The sequence below is a fragment of the Homalodisca vitripennis genome, chromosome 3, assembly GCF_021130785.1.
Source record: "Homalodisca vitripennis isolate AUS2020 chromosome 3, UT_GWSS_2.1, whole genome shotgun sequence".
NCBI classification, from domain to species: Eukaryota; Metazoa; Arthropoda; class Insecta; order Hemiptera; family Cicadellidae; genus Homalodisca; species Homalodisca vitripennis.
Window position 1 is genome coordinate 190,330,192 of NC_060209.1, and position 23,860 is coordinate 190,354,051.

The 23,860-nt window shown below is 29.7% G+C and overlaps 1 protein-coding gene across 1 annotated transcript; it reads right to left on the bottom strand.

Moving 5' to 3' along the window:
- Window positions 1–1,216: 1,216 nt before the first annotated feature.
- LOC124357906 lies at window positions 1,217–6,449 on the bottom strand. The gene is made up of 3 exons (XM_046810018.1): window positions 6,336–6,449; window positions 3,846–5,169; window positions 1,217–3,587 (listed from the first exon to the last, which is right to left on the bottom strand). Exons 2-3 carry the CDS (start codon window positions 5,112–5,114, stop codon window positions 2,895–2,897), a joined length of 1,962 nt encoding a protein of 653 aa, XP_046665974.1. The 5' UTR covers window positions 5,115–5,169; window positions 6,336–6,449; the 3' UTR covers window positions 1,217–2,894.
- Window positions 6,450–23,860: the final 17,411 nt, after the last annotated feature.

Here is a 23,860-nt window from a genome sequence, read left to right on the forward strand (position 1 = left end):
CATTAAAGAATAGTGACGAAATTAGAATACCAGTTCACCAACAAGATGTATACACATTACCAAGTCGAAGTTTTCTTCTGATTGAGGGAAAAATTATAAAGGCTGCAGACAATTCTGATGATATAACTACAGAGTTGGTAAATAATGCTATGTCATTTTTGTTTGATGAAATACGATATGAACTGTGTGGTACAGAAATTGATAGAGTTAAAAATGTTGGTATTACGACTACAATGAAAAATATACTTACATCTCGCCCAAGTGATGTCAACTGGATGGAAAATGCTGGTTGGAAAATTACATCAGTAGAAAATTTAAGTGATAAAACTAACTTTTCTTTTTGTGTACCACTTAAATTGCTTCTTGGATTTGTAGAAGATTATAATCATATTTTATTAAATGTTAAACAGGAATTGGTACTTTTGAGGGCATCAAGTGATAAGAATGCTATCATTCAGAGTGGAGCTTCTTTACATGATTTTAAAATAAATTTGACAAAAGTTATTTGGAAAGTACCTTACGTACAAGTTGAGGACAATATAAAATTATCTCTTTTAAAAGTTGTAGATAAAGATCAACCCATTTCTATTCCTTTTAGAAGATGGCAATTAAACGAATATCCATCTTTACCAGCCTCGCAGTTTCAAACATGGACAGTTAAAACTAGTTCAGTTATGGAAAAGCCACGCTACGTCATACTAGGTTTTCAAACAAATCGTAAAGACAATGCTGCTAAAAATGCATCTCATTTTGATTTTTGTAGTTTGGAAAATGTTAAATTGTACCTCAACAGCAAATACTATCCTTATGATAACTTGAATGGGAATAAATCACTAATGTATGACTTGTATACAAGATTTCAATCTTCTTATTATTCAGGATGTGATGATCAACCTTGTCTCGATAAAAAAACATTTTTAGCTAAAACTCCTTTATTTGTTATAGACTGTTCTAAACAATTAGAAACACTAAAGACTGGATCACTTGATATACGTCTAGAAATTCAAACTTCTGCTGAAGTACCTGCTAATACAGCAGCTTATTGTTTCATCATTCATGATGCCTTAATTCAATATTTACCATTGTCTGGTATTGTAAAGAAAATTATGTAATTCCAAAATCAAATATAATAAACAAAATGTTATTTAAAATGTTTTGTCTCTTTACTTTCCTTGGTACTCTTAAATTAGAATAGGAAAAAAATAACAACACATAATTATTAGTATACAATCAGTTTTATTTACAATATTTACATAACAACAGGTGAATGTATATTGTTAACATCATTTTAGTTGGTAATGTCCATAAGCAATTGTATTGATGCCATCTTCACAAACACTCCTTTTGTCATCATCATAATTTAATGCCAATTTGTTTACTGATAATGTTTTGATATTATGTTTTTTTGATTGAAATAATGTTACATCACATCTTAAATTGACTTTATTATTCAAACAGTTCAGGAAATCATTAAAGTGAATTTTTTTATCTACAACTGATTTTGTTATACCTTTGGCTTTTTTCAATCTATGACCCTGACTTGTTGTAAGATATTCATTATTCATAGTTGTATATGTGTACAATTTAGGTTTCAAACCTATAAATTCTAAAATAGGAATACTTACACATTCATCTTTGAATATTCCTAGAGTTTTCTTGTTTGTCTCGTCATAACATTTATGATCTTTAGGGTAGTCGGACAAATCAAGAAAGCACTTTAAGTTTGGGTTGAGGAAATCCTCATACACATCAGGAGTGAATATTTCATAAAAAAAGGAATCTGTATCTAAATAAAGTACGTTAACAATCTTATTGGAATAAAAAGGTTTAACTACATTATAGTGAAAATCATACATATGCAATTTAGATAATTCAAGAACAGTAAAACCTATATAGATTGGTTTATTAAAATACAATTTATCCTTTACCATTTCAATGGCTGAAATATTCTCACCATAGACAATTCTGTTCTTGAACCCAGGTTTAGAAACAAGTTTTTCTACTTTTCTGGAATCAGTTACCAGTTCAAGATTAGTACGTTTTCTTATATTTTCAATTGTTTTTCCAAACATAGCATTGTTAAGAAGCTTATAAAATTCTTTCTCAAAGCTATTGTTTGCTTCTTTTCGTTTTTTAGTATTGAAATCTATATAAGGTTTCAACCAAGTGCTTTGATTAAATTTCAATACTCTACGGATTTTCTTTAGTTTTAATCCATGATTCAAAGCTTGCTTTAAAACTAAATAGTGACAAACGTATTTCTTTTTGTGTTGTAAAGTAGTTAGGAGTTTGATTTCCTTTGATCCTGGAGGACATTTGTTTTCTGACAAGAACGGTAAGTCATTGTGTTTGTCATGTAAACGATGAGGATATTTTACATCACACTCAATTATGTAACCAACATCCTCATTATCAGGTACAGACAAAACATCAAATGTCTTAATTTGTTTTTTGGTTAACCATTTAAAAGAATCTTTTGGTATAGGTTTTGACATTGCGTATCCATATAAGTTGTTTGCATCTATATATATTAAAAATGAACTGTCTTTTCCAGGATCAAAGGCGTTACCCATGTAACTATTATTAGATTTTGCATAGCGTTTTACACACTGTGTAATACCACCTCTTATACCTTTCTCAATGAAAAGATATTGATTATAGTCTTCAATAAGTTCAAGTTTTACGTTTGTAAATTTTAACATAGCATCAAAAGTAAGACTAGGTAAGGTTAAGTAATGAGCAGGATCCAAATCGTAGTTTGATTGACATACTAATCTAAAGTTTTGAAATACATCACACAAAAGTAATACATCAGTTTTAAGGTAAAGATCACTATATTCACCTAGTGTTTTACATTGAAAACTATTCCAAACCTTTTTAGCATGTTCATAATCTCATTCACTGATGTCATTTAGAGTCATAGTGTTATAGAAACATTCCTTGCTTGGCAACTGAGTTAAATCAAGTTTTTCCCAAGCATCTGTAAACTCATATGGATAAACACCCTTTCTAGTAACTAATGACAAGTCTTCGTTGTTAAAAAACATCTTTGTATGATTAAATTGGTCTAAGCTTAAATTTTGTACAAGCGAACTTAAACTACTTCCCATAAATCTAAAGCTATCAACAAATCTTAATTTAATTCCACTTTCTGTATGCTTAACAAATGAAATGTATTTTTCTTTGCTATTCGGAATTACTTCAACTTTTCTTTCATCACAACCTAGATTTTTTATTATAAAATGACTATCGTAATTTGAACTTCCGTGAATTACTACAGGAAGAAACTTTTGATTTTGTCGCTTTAAGTTACAAGCATAACACAAAACTGATCTAAAACGTCCTGACAAATGACAGTGATCTTTACAAGGTTGGTTGAAAGTTTCAGTAAACTCCGAATTGCAGCATTCACAATGAGTGGTTGACTTAACTCTTTCTTTTTCTTCCTGAGTAAGAGGTAGCATTGATTTGTTTACATCTAATAAATCACCAATTAGGTTTGCCATGCTTACTATATATTCTACAAATTTAGCCGAGGCATTAGGTCCTCTATACAAATATGGTTCATTCGGTAAGCTATTTAATATTTCTATCGGGCCCCTTTACAGCCTCTCGGTTATTTTTGTTATTTAGTTTTAGTCCTCCGTTCACTGTTGTTGTTTTTCTTATTGTCTTAATGTGATAATGTTATTTGACACAGCGATCCGCTATTTATTCCTTGCACTGATAACGTGACACCATATTTTAAAATGTAGGTGTCCGTTAACCCTACGGGCATTGATAACCTGCGTGTTTTATGCCCTTATAAAAAAAAAAAAAAAAAATAAATAAAAAAAATGTAATATTTCATCAGGTAGACTGTCTTTATCGTAAGCAAAATACACACAAAAGCTCATTGGCTCGTGAATAGATTTTACAGTTACATGTTGAGACAACTTTTCTTCAGCTAAAGGCTTTTTTAGAATAGATTCAAAATCGCAATAAGCTACAATAGGTACTGGGTATTTGTAATGAAAATTTGAAAAAGATAAAAACAACGGTTCGTCCGAATCATCACTGTCAACAGGCATAATAACTTTAATAGGTTTATGTGAAATACAATCTTTTATATGATTCTTTAACTGTGTTTTAGAATTAGATCCCTGAAAGTGTTTAAAACATCTCTTACAGAAAGAAGCTTGTGTTTCATGACTAGTTATCTGAGACCTAACTAATCTAGAAAAATTAGTTATATAACAGTAATGACTTATACCTATATTGTTTGTGTAGAGAAGCAGATCGAAATGTTCCTTAAGCTCCTTGTCACATACCTTCAATGGATAAACATCCTCACTTTCGTTGAAACTATAAACATTAACACTTACATTGGGATTATTCTTTTCAAATTTTTTTACTTGATTAAGTGGTGTGGGAAAACTTATTCCTTCAAAATTGAATTTATTCTGTAAGTTGAGATATCGGTTATTTACACGTTCTCGGTGAGAACCTTTTACATATCGAGAAATGATGGCCCACTTAAAACACTGATTATCATGTAAATTTTTTGGATTTATTACTGCTTTTTTATTTTCAATGATTTGAGGTAGTGGAATATACGTACTACCTCTGAGAGGTCTGTACCTACTAAATCTTACGAGAATACCATCTATTTTATACAGTGTCCAACCACTTCCTTTGTCAAGATACTCGCTTTCTTCTTGAGAAATCTTTCTGTACATTCTTTTAACTATTGAATCAATTGAAGAGTCATACAAAATCTTTTTATTCTTAGTCTTAAAGGCTCTTGCCTGAGTTTCTTCACTAAGTGGTTTAATATACGTACATTCAAACACAAGATTAAATTTCACTGCACCATTAACACTTAACTGTTGATTTACCAATTCTATAAGTTTTACTTTATGTGATTCTAAAAACAAAGCAATGTCTTTTACCTCATCGCATCCGTTTTTGAGGTAATAAGTTTTCAAAATTCCTCTAAAAGCACTCTTAAGTTCTACAAAAACGTTACCACTGTGACAAGCTTCAAGACGTTGCTTTTTTCTGCTACTTTCACGGTGAAAATCAATTTCCATTGACTCATCTCTTGAAGTGCTTGACAAAGGTCTTTTAGACATTTTTGTGATGAGGATATAAGCAGGCTAGGTTACTGAAGGTCACGAACAAATAAATCTGAAAGTGAGGAATATGTATTAAAAAAAAAAAAAAAAAAAAAGAAAATCAATACATAAAGTTACAACCTCGAACTTAATCTGCTTCTCTAAAACAAACTAAAAGGAGTGTTTTTGAATAGAACTAACTAAAATTGTGGTAAGTCATACAACCTCGAACTAAAATTCTTATTCTAAATTATACTACATTATTTCTAAACCCAAATACACATGTCTAGTTTTCTGGAATCAGTTACCAAATCTCAGCTATAATCTACTTTTATTTCCTTTTTCCTAAATTTTGTGGTTTGTAAACCGTTTTTTTAATGTTGCTTATTGATTTTAATTTTTTACCATAAACACATAATAATTTATTTAGTGTGTCTAAAGCAGAACTATCATCTTCATTTTCGGTATTCAAAAGAAACACTCCTTTTTTCGAAACCTTCTGCCAAAAGTCCTTAGGACTCTTGCAACTTTTTAAATCTTTAGTTGATGTAATTTCTATTTTGATTAAGTGGGAGCCTTGTTCGCCAGGGGTTACAATTTTATGTCGTTTACTGTTCTTCAAGAACTGTAGTTCTTGACTAATGTATGTTGTATTACTTCTCCTATCAATTTCAAAAAGCGAACTGAAATCATCATCATCATCATCAGATTCGCTAGGTGAGTCCGATGAAGATGAGGAACTAGAAGAAGAGGATGAAGAGATTGAACTCAATCTAGATTTTTTAAGCTTTTTAACATTTTTTTCCTTCTTAGCTGTTTTCGAGTTTCCTCTCTTATTAGAGATCTTTTCTTCTTCCTCTGTAGAAGGGCCTGAAAGAATCAAGTTTATGCTATGGATTACAGTATTTACAACTTCAACTTCAGTCGCATATTTTTTTCCTTTTAGAGGTTTCTTACTTAATAATGGTTTTAAAATGGCTATTATTTCCTCGTATGGTCTTATTTGTGCAGCCAGTAGAGGAAGCTTTTCCTGACTTAAGTCGATTGAGTCGGTATGAACATGAGTATGAAAGACATTCATCAGTTGACTTAGATCGAATACCAAAGCCATTGCATAGAAATTGTTTTTTAATATTTCACATTTCATAAGCCCGTAGATCGTCTTCTCCCACATTTCTAAGGAACTCAAACCAATTGCATATAAATTTTGAATTAATATTACCAAACTGATGAATTCACCTCCACTTTTAGATGTAGATTTCTTTGTATTCTGGTCTACGGCTTCGGAAATCTGCGATTCGTTATCGGATTCCACCATTGGTTGCTCAACGATTTGCTCCATTTTTCTATATTAAAAAGAAAAATAGAATTAGTTAATCTGTTAAACTTTTAAAAATTTTGATTAGAAAACTAAAATTGTGTTAGAATAATATATTTTTATAAAGTATACATGATTTTAAAATGATTGTTACTGTAAACCGCTAGACCCAAACCCATTTGATCCCCTCACAGTCTCTCCTACGTTTGCAATCTCATATAAGTCTGGATATAATACTACTTCACAAATAAGCTGTGCTATTCTATCTCCTTTTTTAATAACAAAGTCTTTATTAGAGTGGTTAAATAGAAGAACACACACATTTCCTGTATAGTCTCTGTCAACTACACCTGCTCCAACATCAATAAAATTATGAAGAGCTAAACCAGACCTAGGTGCTATTCTACCATAACAATTATCAGGTAATTTAATTGCTAAATCTGTCTTAACTAATTGTCTCTCAAATTTCGGTACTATATAATCATATGCACTTCTTAAGTCAAAGCCTGCAGCTGAAGGTGAACTCCGTTGTGGAGGAAATGCATTTTCAGTTAGACGTTGGAACCCTAATTTTAACTGCTCCACTGAAAAAAAAAATATCTAAATTAAACAACGTATTATTTCAAGTAAAGTTACGATTTTATATAATTTATACTTCATATTTCTTTCTGGATTGCACAGCAGAGAACTTAAGTACACACCGTGAGGTTTACGTTCTCAGATCCACTACACTAGGTGGACACTAAACATTTTTAAAAACGTGATAGAGAGCTTGTGTTAATACTGCAAGGTTTCCATTTTCTATCACACTGTTCTAAAAAATTTAATATATGTACAGAGAGCTAACAATTTTCAAACTTTAAAAATTAAAAGTGCAATAGAAAACTTGTGTTAACACCGCAAGGTTTCCATTTTCTATCACACTGTTCTAAAATTATAATAAAAGAGTACTTACTTTGTTGACAGATGAAACTGAGCAATGAAGTTGAAGAATTGAACTTATTCAGCTCTGAAAAGCGGAACGTTATATACCCAACTAGCATTGACGTATACGGTCAGAGGTGACCACGAGCACGGTTAAAGGTGACCACGTGTTGATATTTTCATCATTCTCGACTTTATACTTGCTGTTTTAAGCAAACAAACAAAGTAGATAAAGAACTAATTGGATTTGCGTTAGAAGTAGTATCGGGGTTATCAGGTCACCGATAATTTTATTAAATTTAAGTCTATTGCAGTCGGATAAATCTGTTCTAAAATGTAAACTTCTTTTAAAATATATTTTATTATTATCATGAAGAGACTCTTCATAATAATTAATTCGCATAACTATATATATATATATATATATATATATAAGTAGATATGAATATGCCGGTTCTAGACCACTTTTGGGACAGACAGAAAATCAATGTAAAATACTGTCCATTGAACCATAAACAAATCTAATAAAATCTAACAGGAAAGCACGAATGTTAAATAACCGAATCTTTAGCTGTTTTACTGTTCAATGTTTGCTTCTACATTTATAAGCTGTTTTAATGAAAAAATCAAAAAATCTTAATAAAAAATCTTTATTCTACAAAGTTAATTGTAACACAGTCTTTATCTTTAATAGTCTTCTTTCCAGTAACAACCAAGTGTAATTTTTCATTTTTGTTTAATTCTTTAATCTTTTTCTCATCCAAAACAGTTAAAAATCTGTTCGGCAAGTGTACTTTACAATCTTCCAACTCGGCAATTATTGTCATCCGAAACTTATCTTTCATTTTCTCCAAATTCAAGATTTCTATATCTCTTTTTTTTCTTCCAATTCCACTAATTTCTTATATTCTTTGAATCTTAGTTCACCAACCTTATTCAACTCTTGTAACAGCGCTGCCATTTATTATAGAAAAAATCTTTTAACTAAATTTAGTTAAAAGATTTTTCTATAACAAATAGAACAATCTGAAAACATTTGACCAGAAATTGTGCTGATTTGTGTCAAAAATCACTACTTCTCAAAATTTAATTTTACAAATTTTTGCTCTTTAAATAGAACAATCTGAAAACGTTTGACCAGAAATTGTGCTGATTTGTGTCAAAAATCACTACTTATCAAAATTTTAGTTTACAAATTTTTGCTCTTTAAATATGGAGCGGAAAAAGATAGAGTGCCCATACTGCAAAAAAGACATTTTTGAACATCACTATACTCGTCATTACAATTCGAAAAATCATTTGAAGAACAAAGAAATTTATAATAAAGAACTAAATTATTTGAGGACTTGGGCTAAAGAAAATCAAATTGCCGATCACCAAAACATGTACAATATAGAAAAATTGCGTGAATTAAAGAAAAGCTTTAAGGAAGATAAAAAAGATCTCAATCTATTTAATGATGAAAAAAATTCAATCAATCGCTGAAAAATTGTCCTTAGAAACAAACGATAAAACTAAGTCTGAAATGATCGAAGAAATTGACAAAACTCTTAACGAAAAACCTAAAAAATATCATTGATGTAGAAGTTTTTATCCTCAATACACGGTCTTTTCAAGCAATACATTTTTAACGAATTTAAACGATAAGTTCATGTCAATTTACAAATATCTATCAATTATGAGGCCAGAGATTAAAAGTTTAATCGAAAAATTTCAAGAAAACCGTTAAAAAATATGAAGGGCTATCTCTCTTTAGAATGCGAATACGAACGAACTTTAGTGAACGGTGAAACACAAACTTGTCCAATGTACTTTACTATAAAAGCAGACGAAATCTTCGACGTAAACGACTTTATTATAAGCAATTTAATAAAATTAACACATCGAGAACAGACAAATCATCCTAATAAGGGCTCTGGTTGGACATTAAAACGTTGTAAACAACTGATTTTGAGCCTTAATAAACATGAATTTATGAACGCAGGATCATATATCGATTTACCAAAGGAAATCAAAGATAAAAAAAAGCTTGTGTAAATATCAAAAAATAAAGATGATTATTGCTTTATTTACTCTATCCGATGCGCTATTGAAAAACCCGAGACTCATGTTGACAGAGCAAAACAATACGAAAAATTCGTGAAACGATGAGATATTTTCTGGATTCGACTATCCTATGTCTTTAAAAGATATACAATTATTTGAAAAACGAAGCAGCAAAGCAAAGTACAAGTATCCGAAAATGTCTGTAAATGTCTATACTTTTGATGAAAAAACTACACATAGTACCGTTGCAAATTTCAGAAGTTTATGACGCCAAGTTAGAAGTTGATTTATTGTATGTTAAACAAGATGATAAATCCCATTATGTTTTTGATAACAGATTTAAGTAGATTAGCGAGTTCACAGATATCAAAAAATGCTCACAAGACGTTCTTGGTGTCGAAGATGTTTAAGCCATTTCTACAAATATAGTGCTTTATCAGATCATTTAGAAATTTGTAAGCAACATGAAGTTTGCAAGCCAATTATGCCGTTTCCGGGTCAAACAACTAAATTTACCAATTACCAAAAGAAATTTAGCCATCCGTACGTTATTTATATGGATTTTGAAAGCATATTAGAGAAGATTCCCACATGCAAAAACAATCCGCAAAAATCGACTACAACCAAGATTCAGAAGCATATTCCTTATGGTTTTTTACTCTATATTTAGTGTCTAATGTGACCAATCGTATGTACAAGCCGATATGTTATCGAGCAAAAAATGAAGAAGAGTTGCCGAACGTTCCTACAAAATTGTTTGAAGAGCTCAATAAATTATCGAAGTACATAGCTAAAAAATATAATTCAAAGAACATGAAGCCCATGAAATTGACTGACGAAGAAGAAATTTCGTATCAAAATTCAAATCTTTGCCACATTTGTGAAGAAATATCGTATCAAGACACTGAAAAAACTTTAAGGGTTTTTACCAGATAATTGGAGTTCTGCTTATGATGCATTCAAAAAATGCAGAGATCACTGTCATTTGACTGGAAAATTTCGAGGTGCAGCTCATAGAATTTTGTAATCTGAATTTGAAATTTCCTCAGAATATTCCCGTTTTCTGTCACAATATGTCTAATTACGATACGCATTTGTACATAAAAGAATTGGCAAAACAATACGGTAATGTTGATTTGATTGCAAACACCGATGAACGATATATAAATTACTCTGTAAATTCTGGATACGGGTATGAGTTTGATGGTGACAAACCTAGAAAGTTCATAAAATTCTCTTTCGTAGACACGTTTAGATTCATGGCGTCATCTATCGAAAAATTAGCGAAAAATTTAAAGAAAGAAGACTTCAAACATACAAATCATTTTATACAGGATGGACCTGAATGAGATAATAGAAAGACAGCCAAATGACGACGACGAGATTTTTAAAATTCTATCTGGGAAAGGTATATTTCCTTACGAATTATCGATAGTATTGAAAAACTTGATTACAAAGAAGAGCTGAAAATTCAAGATTTCTATTCACTTTTGACAGACGAGAGCATATCTGAGAAAGATTTTCAACACTACTTAAAATGTTTGGAACAAATTAAAAGAGAAAAATCTAGGAAATTACTCTGATCTCTATAACATTCAAGATGTTCTATTGCTCGCTGATATCTTTGAAAATTTTAGGAATATTTGTTTGAATTGCTATAAACTCGATCCGGCACACTATCTGACTGCTCCTAGTCTTGCTTGGGATGCTATGTTAAAATTAACGAAAATAGAATTACAATTGATTAGTGATTATAATTGTATTTGATGATTGAAAAAGGCATTCGTGGAGGTATTTCTCAATGTATTAAGCGATATGTTAAAGCAAATAACAAATATTTGAAAGATTTTGATAAGACAAAGCCCGAAAAACTATTTACTCTATCTCGATGCAAACAACCTTTATGGGTATGGTCTTATGCAAAAACTGCCGTTTAGTGATATCAAGTGGATGGATCCAAAAACTTACACAACTGCAGAATGGAAAGAAAACAATTTTGGAACTCACTGGCGACGAAGATTATGGCTATATTCTCGAAGTCGATCTTGGATATCCAACGAATTTACACGAACATCACAAGGATTTACCTCTTGCTCCAGAACATTTTAAAACAAACTTTGCACAACTCTACTGGATAAAACTGAATACGTTGTTCATTCGAGAAATTTGAAGTTCTATTTGGAACAAGGTATGATTTTGAAAACATGTGAATAGAGTTATTGCATTCGATCAGAAGCCTTTTTATGAAAGAGTACATTGATTTTAATACTAATATGAGGACCAAAGCTACAAGCGACTTTGAAAAGGACTTTTATAAGCTGATGAACAACTCAGTTTTTGGAAAATCTATGGAAAAATGTGAGAAAACAGATGTGATATTAAGCTTGGAAATGAAGAATTTTCAATGAAACAAGCTAAGAAAACAAATTTCAAATGCTTTAACATCTTTGACGACAACTGTATAGCGAGTCACATGTACAAACAAAAGGTTAAATTTAACAAACCGATTTACATAGGATTTTCAGTTCTCGACCTCTCAAAATTGCTAATGTACGAGTTTTATTACAACAAATTAAAGAAGTTTGATCCAGATTTGAATCTGTGTTACATGGATACAGACAGTTTATTTTCTAGAATTGAAACGAGATCCTTTTAAAATTATTAAAGAAAATATAGATGACTTTGATACAAGTGATTATCCAAAAGATCATGAATGTTTCACTACTAAAAATAAGAAGGTAATAGGGAAATTCAAAGATGAGTTTAAATAGCGAAGTTTTTAGAAGAATTTTGTGGTTTAAGGTCTAAGATGTACTCGTACAAATATCTAGATAAAAACCCAGTTAGGTGTAAAGGAATTAAGAGAAGCGTTGTAAATAAAACAATAAATATCGAAAAACTTGAAAGAGATGTTTGTTCGAAGATAAAGAAGAATTTAGGGAGATGACTGTAATAAAAAGCTATAAACATGAATTGTACACAGTTACCATAAACAAGCTGGCACTGAACGCTAAAGATGATAAGAGAATCGTTCTAGAAAATAAGATCGATACAGTACCTTATGGCTATAAAAATGAAGCAAAATCTGATATATTAGATGAGTTAAATAAACTTGGAAACTTTGACATGTAAATGGAAGATGATTTGATTCACTGCCACAAATGCAAGAAAAAAACGAAAAATATAGATTCTAAAATCGTTCAAACTCAAAACGGGTTGTATAGAATTGCAGCAAAATGTTTCAAAATGTAAGACAAACAAGAGTAAGTTTATAAAAGAATCCAAATCCAAAACCTGTTAAGCAAGAATTGAAGACTAAAGATGAGATAGAGATTGAAGCTCGAGAAATTCATGCACCAGTACGAAAAAAGTTTAAAAAGAGAAAAATTATAACATTAGGAATTGACGATTTATGGGCAGCAGATTTAGTTATAATGTCTAACTATTCGGATCAAAATGATGGATTCAAGTATATGTTAAATGTTATTGATACTTTCTCAAAATATGCTTGGTCAAGAGCTATCAAAAGAAAAAACGGTAAAGATGTTTCAAAAGCCTTCGAAGATATAGTAAAAGACGCGATAAAGATCAATCACAAACCGCCAAATCTACTTCATACAGATAAGGGTTTAGAGTTTAAAAAAATAAAGAATTTAACGAAGTTTTGAGAAAGTACAACATTGAGATTTATCATACTGAAAACGAAGAGAAATCAAGTATTGTAGAGAGATATAACAGAACTCAAAAATGAGAGAATGAAAGTAATTTTTGAGATTAATAAAAACTTTAAATGGATCGATATTCTTCAAGAAATCGTAAAGAAATATAACGATACTGTTCATAGCACAATCAAAATGAAGCCTAAAGACGTAGATAAAGATGCAGAAAAAGAGTTATTAGAGTCGGTTTTCAAGTATGTTCCACCAGAAATTCACACGAAAACTAAATTTAAAGTCAATGATCATGTAAGAATTGTTAGTAAAAAACAAAACATTTTCGAACAAATATAAGAACAATTGGTCAAGAGAAATCTTTGTGATTTATCAAATTAATAACACAGATCCTGTAACTTATAGTATAAAAGATTTAAATAATGAAGAAATAACCGGAAAGTTTTATGAATATGAATTGAGAAAGTCAAAGATTTTTTCTATATAAATGGAGGCCCAAAAGAAATGTTCAATGTGCAAAGAATTAAAAGGTTTTGAAGAATTTTATAAAGATAAGAGTAGAAAAGATGGAATTATTTATAATTGTAAAGATTGTTATAGGAAGTATAATAAAGAGCTGTATGATAAAATAGAAAAATTAACTTTGGAAGAGAAAGAATGTCTTAAATGTAAAGAAACTAAAAAAAATTTCAGAGTTTAATAGTGATCACTATAGTAGAGATAAGAAAGACTCATATTGTAAAGATTGTGTAAAGAAGAATCACCATAGATTATATTATGAAGATACTCAATGTGAATGTGGAAGAACTATAAAATGGTTAAATAATTATCAAAAAACATTTACAAACCAAATATCATAATTCAAGAGTTTAACATTTTCATCGTGTAATAATTTTTTTTATATAAATGGAGTCTCAAAAAGAAATGTACAAAGTGTCAAGAAGAGAATAGAAAAGACTGTTATTGTAAGGAATTATACGATAAAATGAACAAATTAACTTTAGAAGAGAAAAAGTGTTACTTTTTGTAAAGAAATTAAAAAATATTTCTGAATTTAATAACTGGCAGTATAGTAAAGATAGAAAAGATGCTTTTTGCAAAGATTGTGCTAAAAAAATTTTCAGCGAAAGTTATAAAAACGAAATGCCTTGTGAATATGAAAAAAGAATTCTACAATGGTTACCTAGTTATGCTAAACATTTACAAACAAAATATAATAAATCGAGAGTTTTTAGTAAAATTTAGAAACATTTTCATCGTGTAATTTAGATAATTCTATAAATCAGTCGAGATTCTGTCATATTTGTGGTAAAATGATTTCCGTTGTATAAAATATTCAAAGATTCTTTCATTTGGTTGTAGAGATTTATACTATTTGGATCTCCATGTCTTAATAAAAATTTCCATTTCTGGGTAATCAATTTCAAGTTCTTTCAATCTTTTCGGTATTTCTCTCTTTTGAGCTCTGATAACGTAATAAGGCCATTCCCACATGTGATTCTTCTTAATTAACACAAAAACATGGTGTTTTTTCTTATCAAAATCTTTACAAACAAGATCTGGTTTCATTAAGTCAATTTTTACACTTTGTTTTGCAATTATTTCCGTTTTGATTTCATCTTTAATTTGCAAAGTGCTTAACTTTGTCCTCTAAAATATTTAATCTTGTTTTTCAAGTTTGTACACACCAAATTTACGAATGCTTGGTAAAACATCTCTCGTAACCCATTGTTGAAAGCTTTTTGCTTCTATTTTATGAGATCTTAAAATTAACGAATAAAGTCCTGATTCATTAATGAAAATAGTATCTTTGTGAATATTTGCGAGGTGGCCCTCGAGGGCTACCTTATCTTTTAGATAAAAGTATTGAGAATTTGTCACCTTCATCGACATTATTTCTAATCGCTTTTTCTGTATTTGGTTATATTCCAATATTTCTGCAACATCTTTAGCCTTAAACCAAAATTCATTATTTTCGTCAACAATTGTTAAAATTTCTTTATTATTGAATTTTAGTTGATTATTTCTTAGATCTATGACTGACTCCATTTAGATAGAAAAAAATTTAACAAGCAATTTTTATTTTGAGAGACCTGGTTCATTAATAAAAACAGTACAGGGATGAAGATTGTTAAGGGGCCATTCGAATAGACCCTTGTTTTTTAAGTAAAAATATTGAATTTTGTCATCATCATCAACGTTTAATATGATTGCTTGTCTAGTGTTTTCATATTCTAATATTTCTGCAACATCTTTCGCTTTAAACCAGATCACATTGTTTTCGTCTACAATAGTTCAGATATTCGTGTTATCGAATGTAAGTTGGTTATTGAGCAGATCCACAACTGACTCCATTTAGAAAGAAAAAATTTAACAAGCAATTATTTGAGTGTAAAGTCCAGATTCATTAATAAAAAATTGAACTAGGATGTAATGTTTGTAAGAGTCGCGATTCGATACCCTTGTCAGAACGTATGTTTTTGAATATTTTCTCGGGGTCTATGGGATAGACTCCAGTGATTTATACATTTAAGGGCTATTTTCTCGTCATTATCGTCATTTTAATCTAATCGCCTCTCATCAATCTTAAATAAATTGTTGTTTTACTCTCATTATTTAATAGATTTCCTTCAGAGTCTTGAATAGTCAGAACGATTTTTTGAATTCTTTTTAATATTTTTTCTAATTGGAATATAATCGATTTCATTTGGTTTTTCACTGATTTTTGATCCATAAGCAACATTTTGGGAAAAAAGTGTACAAAATTTCAGATTCTTTGTGTAAATGTTCGGTATGATTTTCAAAACTAGGTTCAACGAGCTTAACAATGTACTTCAATTACATCAAACGGTCTAAATTTTGGCGTTTTTATTTCCTAAATATACCTGATTTGGCTCAATAGTTTCTTGAACAAACCCTAATAAATCTACAATAAATTGCTGAAAACATTATTCTTACTGGTGATTTTATTTGAATTTTATTAGAGAGATAATTTTTTTTGCATTTCAAACTTGTTTTCGTCAAAGTTTAAAGATTTATCTGATTGTTTGAATGTTTTCAGATAATTTTTAAGGGAATTTTTAATTTGATCGAAAGTATAATATCCTTTGTTTAAACCATAATATTTTGTTATGTTCTTCTCACTAAATCCTATACAATAAGGAGAAACTTTCACTAATATTTATTACAATATTGTCAGAATAAAAAACCGCTTAAACCGATAAAATAATTTGATTCGTCCTCTAAGTGTATAGGATGTTCCAAGTTTAAAACTAATTTAGAGCTTTTCTGAAGTCAACTTGAACAGCTTCATTTTCGCAAGCGTTGCTTCAAGATGAAAATCTTCTATTTAAATGGAGAAATTTTTTAAAGCAAAAAGATCAGATAAAACTTCAAACGTTTGAAGAAAACAAGAAAGATCAACCTATTAGATTGTTAATTGTTGGTTCAAGTGGATGTGGAAAAACAACTTTATTATTGAATTTTATCTACAATAGGTTGATTCCTTATTCCAATTTGTATGTTTTTTAGTAAATCTTTAGAACAAGACGCCTATAAAAAATTACAAGGAAAAGATTTGAAAATATTGAGAAGAACTTAAGTAAGAAAATATCACATTTTTATAATGCTTCTGAGGACATAGTTCCGTTAAGCGAATGTAAACCCAATTCGTTAATTCGTTTTTGATGATTGTATTTTGGAAAATCAGGGACGTTATTAAGGAATATTTCGTAATGTCTCGTCACAAAAACATATCTTGTATCTATCTTTCCCAATGCTTTTCAAAGGTTGATAAACAAGTTATTAGAAATAATTTGAATATGTTGTGTGTTTTTAAGCAAGACGATCACTATTCGAGAAAGATTTATAACAATTATGTGGGATCTGATATGAGTTTTAACCACTTTATTGAGTTATGTGATAAAATTTGGAAGGAAGACTATGGATTTTTAACTATTAATCTAACTTTGAAGCCTAAAAATGGTAAATATTTGAATAAATTTTTCCAATATAAACGTGTGATAATCTAGTTGTTTTCATGATTTTACGTTCACGTTTACGTTTCGTGTTCTCGTTTTTACGTTCCACGTTCACGTTCCACGTTCACGTTCATGTTTCACGTTCATGTTTCACGTTCATGTTTTCACGTTCATGTTTCACGTTCATGTTTCACGTTTTTACGTTCCACGTTCACGTTCCACGTTCACGTTCCCACGTTCACGTTCCACGTTCACGTTCATGTTTCACGTTCATGTTTCACGTTCGTGTTTACGTTTCACGTTCATGTTTCACGTTCGTGTTTCACGTTCCACGTTCACGTTTTTACCGTTCCGTGTTCACGTTTCGTGTTCACGTTTCCACGTTCCACGTTTAAAATTTTCCTAAATAAATGGCGAAAACGTAACTTCTGAAGAAGCGAAAAAACTTGATCAAATAGAAAAGAAAATTAATCAAAGAATTTAAAGAACAGATTCGAATTGATGAAAAAGAACAAGAATTTATTCAAAAAATTAATCAACCTGTAACATCTGCAATAAAAAATGTTGAGGGCAAAATTGAAAATGTTTTAAGCGATAATCAAAAATTTGATGAATTTGGTTCCAGTTGTACGACAATTTGTGATATTTCGATACCAGAATCTGAAGAGTTTGAATTGCCAAAATTACCATCTTCAACACCATTTAGACCTCGAATCATTGAAGACTCTACCATAGTTGAACCAATAAGTCCTGGAACAACGGATATATAATAATTGGTGAAATTGGTAAAAAATTTCTTCCTAGAGCAAAGGATGATAAATTTGGTTTGTATTGGGACAGAAAAAAGAAAAGTTTTTATGATTGGAAATTTGCCCGTGAAATTTTGAGCATAATGATATCATTATTAATGAAAAAAACATATGAAGGAACTCAAGGTTTATGGAGATTATTAACAGGCACTGATGTTCCAAAAGACGGTTTATATTCTGAAGAAGACTTGAAAAAGTATACTGAAATTTTATGGAAATCTGATTCAATTTACAAAAATAATGATCCATCAACTAAGAAACCAAAGTCAAGTAAAGGTAAAAAATATCTCACAATTTGATTAAACCAATTTGGGAAAAAACGAATCGAAGGATCAGGTGTAAGAAAATTACAGTGATAATAAGATTGAATACAGATATATCGACGATTTGACAAAAACTCGATGGAATTATTAATTATATTTATGCTCAAGAAAAGGCTGGAAACAACAATTTTTTGAACGAAAAGAAAGCGATTAAAGATTTTATTTCGAACAAACTTGATGAAATGATTGAAAAACCTGATGGAATTAAATATTTAAAACGAGTTTTGCCGGCAATAAGTTCATCTATGATTGAGGGTAGCGGACTTTTGAATGATTTTATCAACAATTTACCTTTTGAATTACACGTACCAACTTATCAGTATCTGGGGCCTGGCACAAAACTCGAAAAAAAAAAGACTAAAAAGAGGAGATCCTGGTATAAATAAATTAGATCAAGCTGCTATGGAACACGATATTTTTTATGCAAAACATAGAGACACAAATTCCAGACATATCGCAGATAAAGTTTTGCAAGATAAGGCAATGGATAGATTTTTATCAAAAGATGCTAGTTTAGGTGAAAGATTTGTTGCGCTTCCAACAGCTGGAGCAATGTTTTTGAAGAGAAAACTAGGAATGGGAATCGAAGAGAACTTGAAATTTTAACTATATAAATGGAGGTGAATGTAAATTTCAGCAAAAATCAGAAAGAAAAAATAAAATCCGCTTTTAAGAAGAAAATACCCGTTAGTATTCAATTTAAAATAGATCAACTAAAAAATGGCGAAGATAAGATATTTTTAACAAATAGACAATACAATAAACTCGAAAAACATAAGAAAAACAATAAAGGAACCAGAATAGAATTTTCTTATAATCAGTTGAAAGAACTCAAAAATGGTGGACTTTTGAAAGATTTATTAGATTTTGGAGAAAATATTCCAGTTGTTAAAAATGTTGTTCCTTATGTTCGTAAAGCTGCTCCAATCGTTAAAAAAGATGTGATTCCTATTGTTCGAAACATTTTAAATTGGTTAGATAAAGAGTTGGAAGATGTTACAGGATCTGGATTAGATGAAAAAACTTTGAATTACGTGAAAATCAAACATTGAAAAAAAAATTTAAACCTTTAACATTCGGGGAATTGGAAGAAAATCTGCAAAAATATTAAACATTTTAGAGGAATCTTCATGAGAGATACATTACCTGAAAAAGTTAAGAAATTTGAATGTGGAATTGTGAATTTAGACTCGATTATGGGAAGTGGAACGCATTGGATTTTTTTATTATAAAAATGATAAGAATGCATGTTATTTTGATTCGTATGGAAGAATTGAGGACAAACCACCTATAGAATTGATCAAATATTTGAAAAAAATCAAGCGTCTACTACAATGATTCTACAGATTCAAGACTATAAAGATCCCCCAATTTGTGGTCATTTATGTGTTTTTGTTTTGAATGAACTGAGTACTGGTAAAAGATTTTAAAGAAGTTGTTAACAAAATTATTGCTTAATAAATATGGATTCACAAAATATTTTTGACGTATTTGGAACACAAATTATTCAAAATGTAGATAATAGTTTGAATTTTGATAGTTTGAGAAATGAGTTTGATAACAAGTTAGAAAAATGTATTACAAAACCTTCCAGATTCAGATATGTTTGCTGTCGAGATTGAAGATTTTTAAAGCAGAATATGATAACAAAACTTGCAAATTTCATGAGTTCAAATGAAGTTGCTGATAAAAATAAAAACATTGGAAAAAGAAGTTGATGATGGTGTAAAAAAATTATTTACCAATTTAATGTCTCACATCGAAAAAGCTGATGAAAATTACTGAAGCGATCAAAGTTGAAAAGAATTATGTCAGTTTAGCTAATAAAAAAAGAATTGTCGGTGTTCGACCTGGTATTGACAAACATGATGTTGTTGTTAAAGAACAAATTTTAAAACCCTCTAAAATTATCAGAAAACATCGATATTGTTGATTTACATGATCCGAATGTTAAAAAATGCCTTAGATTTTAAAGGAAAAAGAATTTAGCGGTGTTAGTAAAGGAATTAATCCATTTTGATGTTGTTGTAATGATTCAATTAGAAGATCCTATTAAAATGTTTAATGAACTAAAACAAAATTATGAGAATCATAAACAGCATGTTAAAGATTTTACAACAGAAGTCTATGAAAAACTTGATGAAAGAAGTAAAAGATCTATAGAAAATTGTGATGAAAAATTTACAAAATTTTGAGGAAAATTTCAAATCTATATAAAGGCGATCTTTATGGAAAAATAACAAACTTTTTGGAAGATTTCGCTAAATTTCAAGAGGGTTTTAATGAAACCGATAGAAAAAATGGTGAAGTTTTTGAAAGAGTAGTTACTAATCAATCTTTACTTCATGATAAATTAATTAAACTAGAAGAAAACTTTGGCGAAATTAATGAAAAAGTTATAAAAAATAAGCAGTCTTTTGATAAGTTTAGTTTAGATGCCACAAAAACTTTTGAGAATATTGATCATAAACTCGTTGAATACAACGATTTATATCTCGATAAAGTAAATAAACTAGAAGAAAACTTTAATAAATTTAAAGAAGATGTCGATAAAACTTTTGAAAACATCGACAACAGATTTAATGGAGTAGGCGGCTATGATGACTAATTTTTCCTTATATAAATGGCGCTCATATATTGTGTGAGATGTAAAGAGAAAACTGCCACAAACGATATAAAATACTATGCAAAACATCAATGGAGTTAAGAGAATTTCTGGAAAATGTGCTGAATGTAACGCAAAAAAGAGCCAATTTATAAAAACTTGATTTGAAATTTTTTCTTAATAAATAGAGATGGCGGGACATTACAGTGCTTTCGATCTTTTTATCATGCAACACGAAAGAGATTTGAAAAAAAGAACATTGGGATGACATTTCTCAAAAATATGAATTATCCGAAGATATGATGAGATTATACGTAAAACAAATTGAATTGGTATAACATTGCTAAATATCAAACTTTATCATCAGAGTTCATTCAAGAAAATATACATTATCAATTAAAAGATCATATGTCTGTTCTTTGCCTCTATCAACACTTGAGTATAAAGTTTTTGGATGAAAATAAAGATACAGTTGATTGGAATAATATTATAGATAGCGGTTACTATCCTGTGCAAATTTTATTGAAATATGTGACCGAGATCGCAAAATTTAAGGAAGAGAATCCTGAATATGACGAAGTAGATCATTAAAAATGACTCTAATCTTTTTAATTATTTTACTAAAATTTATATCTTTTCTTATAAAAACGTACATTAGATCGATGAAAAAAAATGATACATGATGTTTAAAATTTCTAAATTTTCTCTTATTAAATGGCGGACTACAGAAAATATGCTAGTGATATTGAAAGGGCGGAGTTTAAAAAATTTCTATCCAATTAGTAAACAACATTTGAATGAACCGAATAAAAGAACTGAGTTTTAATATTGATTTTGGAGATAACTTTTGCTCGTCTAACTTCCAGTTTTATATTTTCTGGAACTTAAACAAAAAAAGATGGTCAAGCGTATCTTTGGAACTGATAATGTTTAGATTAATCGATAATTTTATACCGTTTTTATTTTCTAAGATTGAAGTAAGGAAAACACAATAAAATTGATAGAAGAAGTCGAAAACTGTGGCCAATTAAGCACAATTAAAGGAACTATTTCGTATTCAAAAAGTGATGTTTATTTCTCAAACTTCTAATGGCTTTGAATCAGATTTTAAATTTGGTGTTTTTGAAGCAGCTGGAAATTTATCTCATTTTGGATTAGGATTTTTTTGAAAATGTTACTATTCCGATCTATAAAGGAGGATTTTATCTAAGTTTTTATAAGAGCAGAAGACGATGATGCGATTCTGAAGACTGCAACTGGAAATGTTATGCCTGTTGATGGAAAAATAACAATTACAGATTTTTTTTTATTAGAGTTCCAATGATTGATTATAAAATCACGAGTAAAATAAGGTTGATTGATGAAATTACAAAAAGTCAAAACATTATGTTTAATTTTCTAGATTGGCAGTGTATTGAACAAAAAGGTATTTCCGGAACAACTTATTCGTTCGATATTACAAACATATATAGAAATCTTCAATCCCAAGTTCGTTATTATAGGTTTTCAAAACAGGTAGACAGAATAATCAAGAAAAAAATCCTTCAAAGTTTGATAGTTTGGATGTAAAAAATATCAGAGTAAAATTGAACGGTTCTTATTATCCAGATGAATTACAAAATTTAAAACATTTCCGGAGGTCTTTTCAGAATCATGTATCAGATGTATCAAGATTTTAAGAAAGTTTACTGTAATAATAAGGAAATGTATTACAATCCTAAAGAATTTTTAGCGAATAGACCTATTTATGTCATTGATACAACAAAGAGTTTGACAAATATTTCTGGTTTCAAAGAACGATATAATTATCAATATGGATTTTCAAAAAGCTGTTACAAACGCGATTTATTATGTTGTTGTTGTCTCTGAGAAATTTTTAGCCTATGATGTGATTAAGAACGATATTAGAGAAATTCAGTAAAAATCGCGTTATTCGTCGGATAGTTTTAAAACTTTACAGAATTGTTAAAAGACATTGATAAAAGTTTACATTTTAAATTGCATTAAAAAATTTTGAAAAATAGGGATGATATTAGGAAAAAAACTATTTCAAGGTCATGGACCGGAAGTGGTGATTTTAAAAAATACTTTAATATTTACTGATCCTATATACCAAATTTCATCAAAAAAGCTCCAATAGTTCTCGAGATATAAGAGTTTTAAAGAAAAGGGATGATTGGGGTAGATTTTGAAAATTTTGTTATTTTCATGAAATTTTAAGTTGAACTCGGTTGTTTGTAAGTTTCAGATTTTTCCGATAAAATTTTTTATTTTTCTTTGAATATTAAGAAATAGGGGATGATTTCACCCTTATGGATAAGTTAAGTCGAAAGAGTTAAGTATTTACTATATGTGTACCAAATTTCATTAAAATCGGTTGAGTGGTTTTTTAAACAACAAGGTTTTGAAATAAATATTGATATTCACTTATTTAATATACATTGGAAACTATAACAGTTCTAATATCGATTTGTAACCATCGATTTTTATTATCGATAAAACTTCGATATTCATAATCGTTTATCGCACGGAAAAAATTTTCATCATGGGCGTTGGCCACGTATAGTCAGTCATGCTTGATCCTCCTCTATTTTAACGAAATTTAACAAGATATCATCAATTAGAAGATTCTAATGTATTTGCAAGTTGAAGAAAGAAGATATAGACTTTATATGAAGGTAAGAAGATTGTGTGATGATCTGTGTTTCTTGTTAAAAGTGAAGTGAAGTGTTCCACTGGGCGTTGCCATTCATAGTGTTATTATATTTTATAAGTTACTTTTATATTTGGGACTCGAAGAAAGACGTTACAAGAAGATTGTGAATTTGTGTAGACATTCTAAACTGTGATAAAACATTGTGTGAAAAATAGTGATGTAAAGTGTTCATTTGTAATACAGAATTAAGTGTTTTTACAGTGATTTCATTGTCTCACACGGCGTGAGAAAAGCAAGGTCATTGTTTGGTGTCACTACTGTCCTTGTACCACACACGGCGTGTGCAAAGCAAGGTCAAGCGTTAGTGACACAAACGCCTCTCACATGTTTCAATAAAATGAGATTCGAGGTCAAGCGTTAGTGGTACAAACG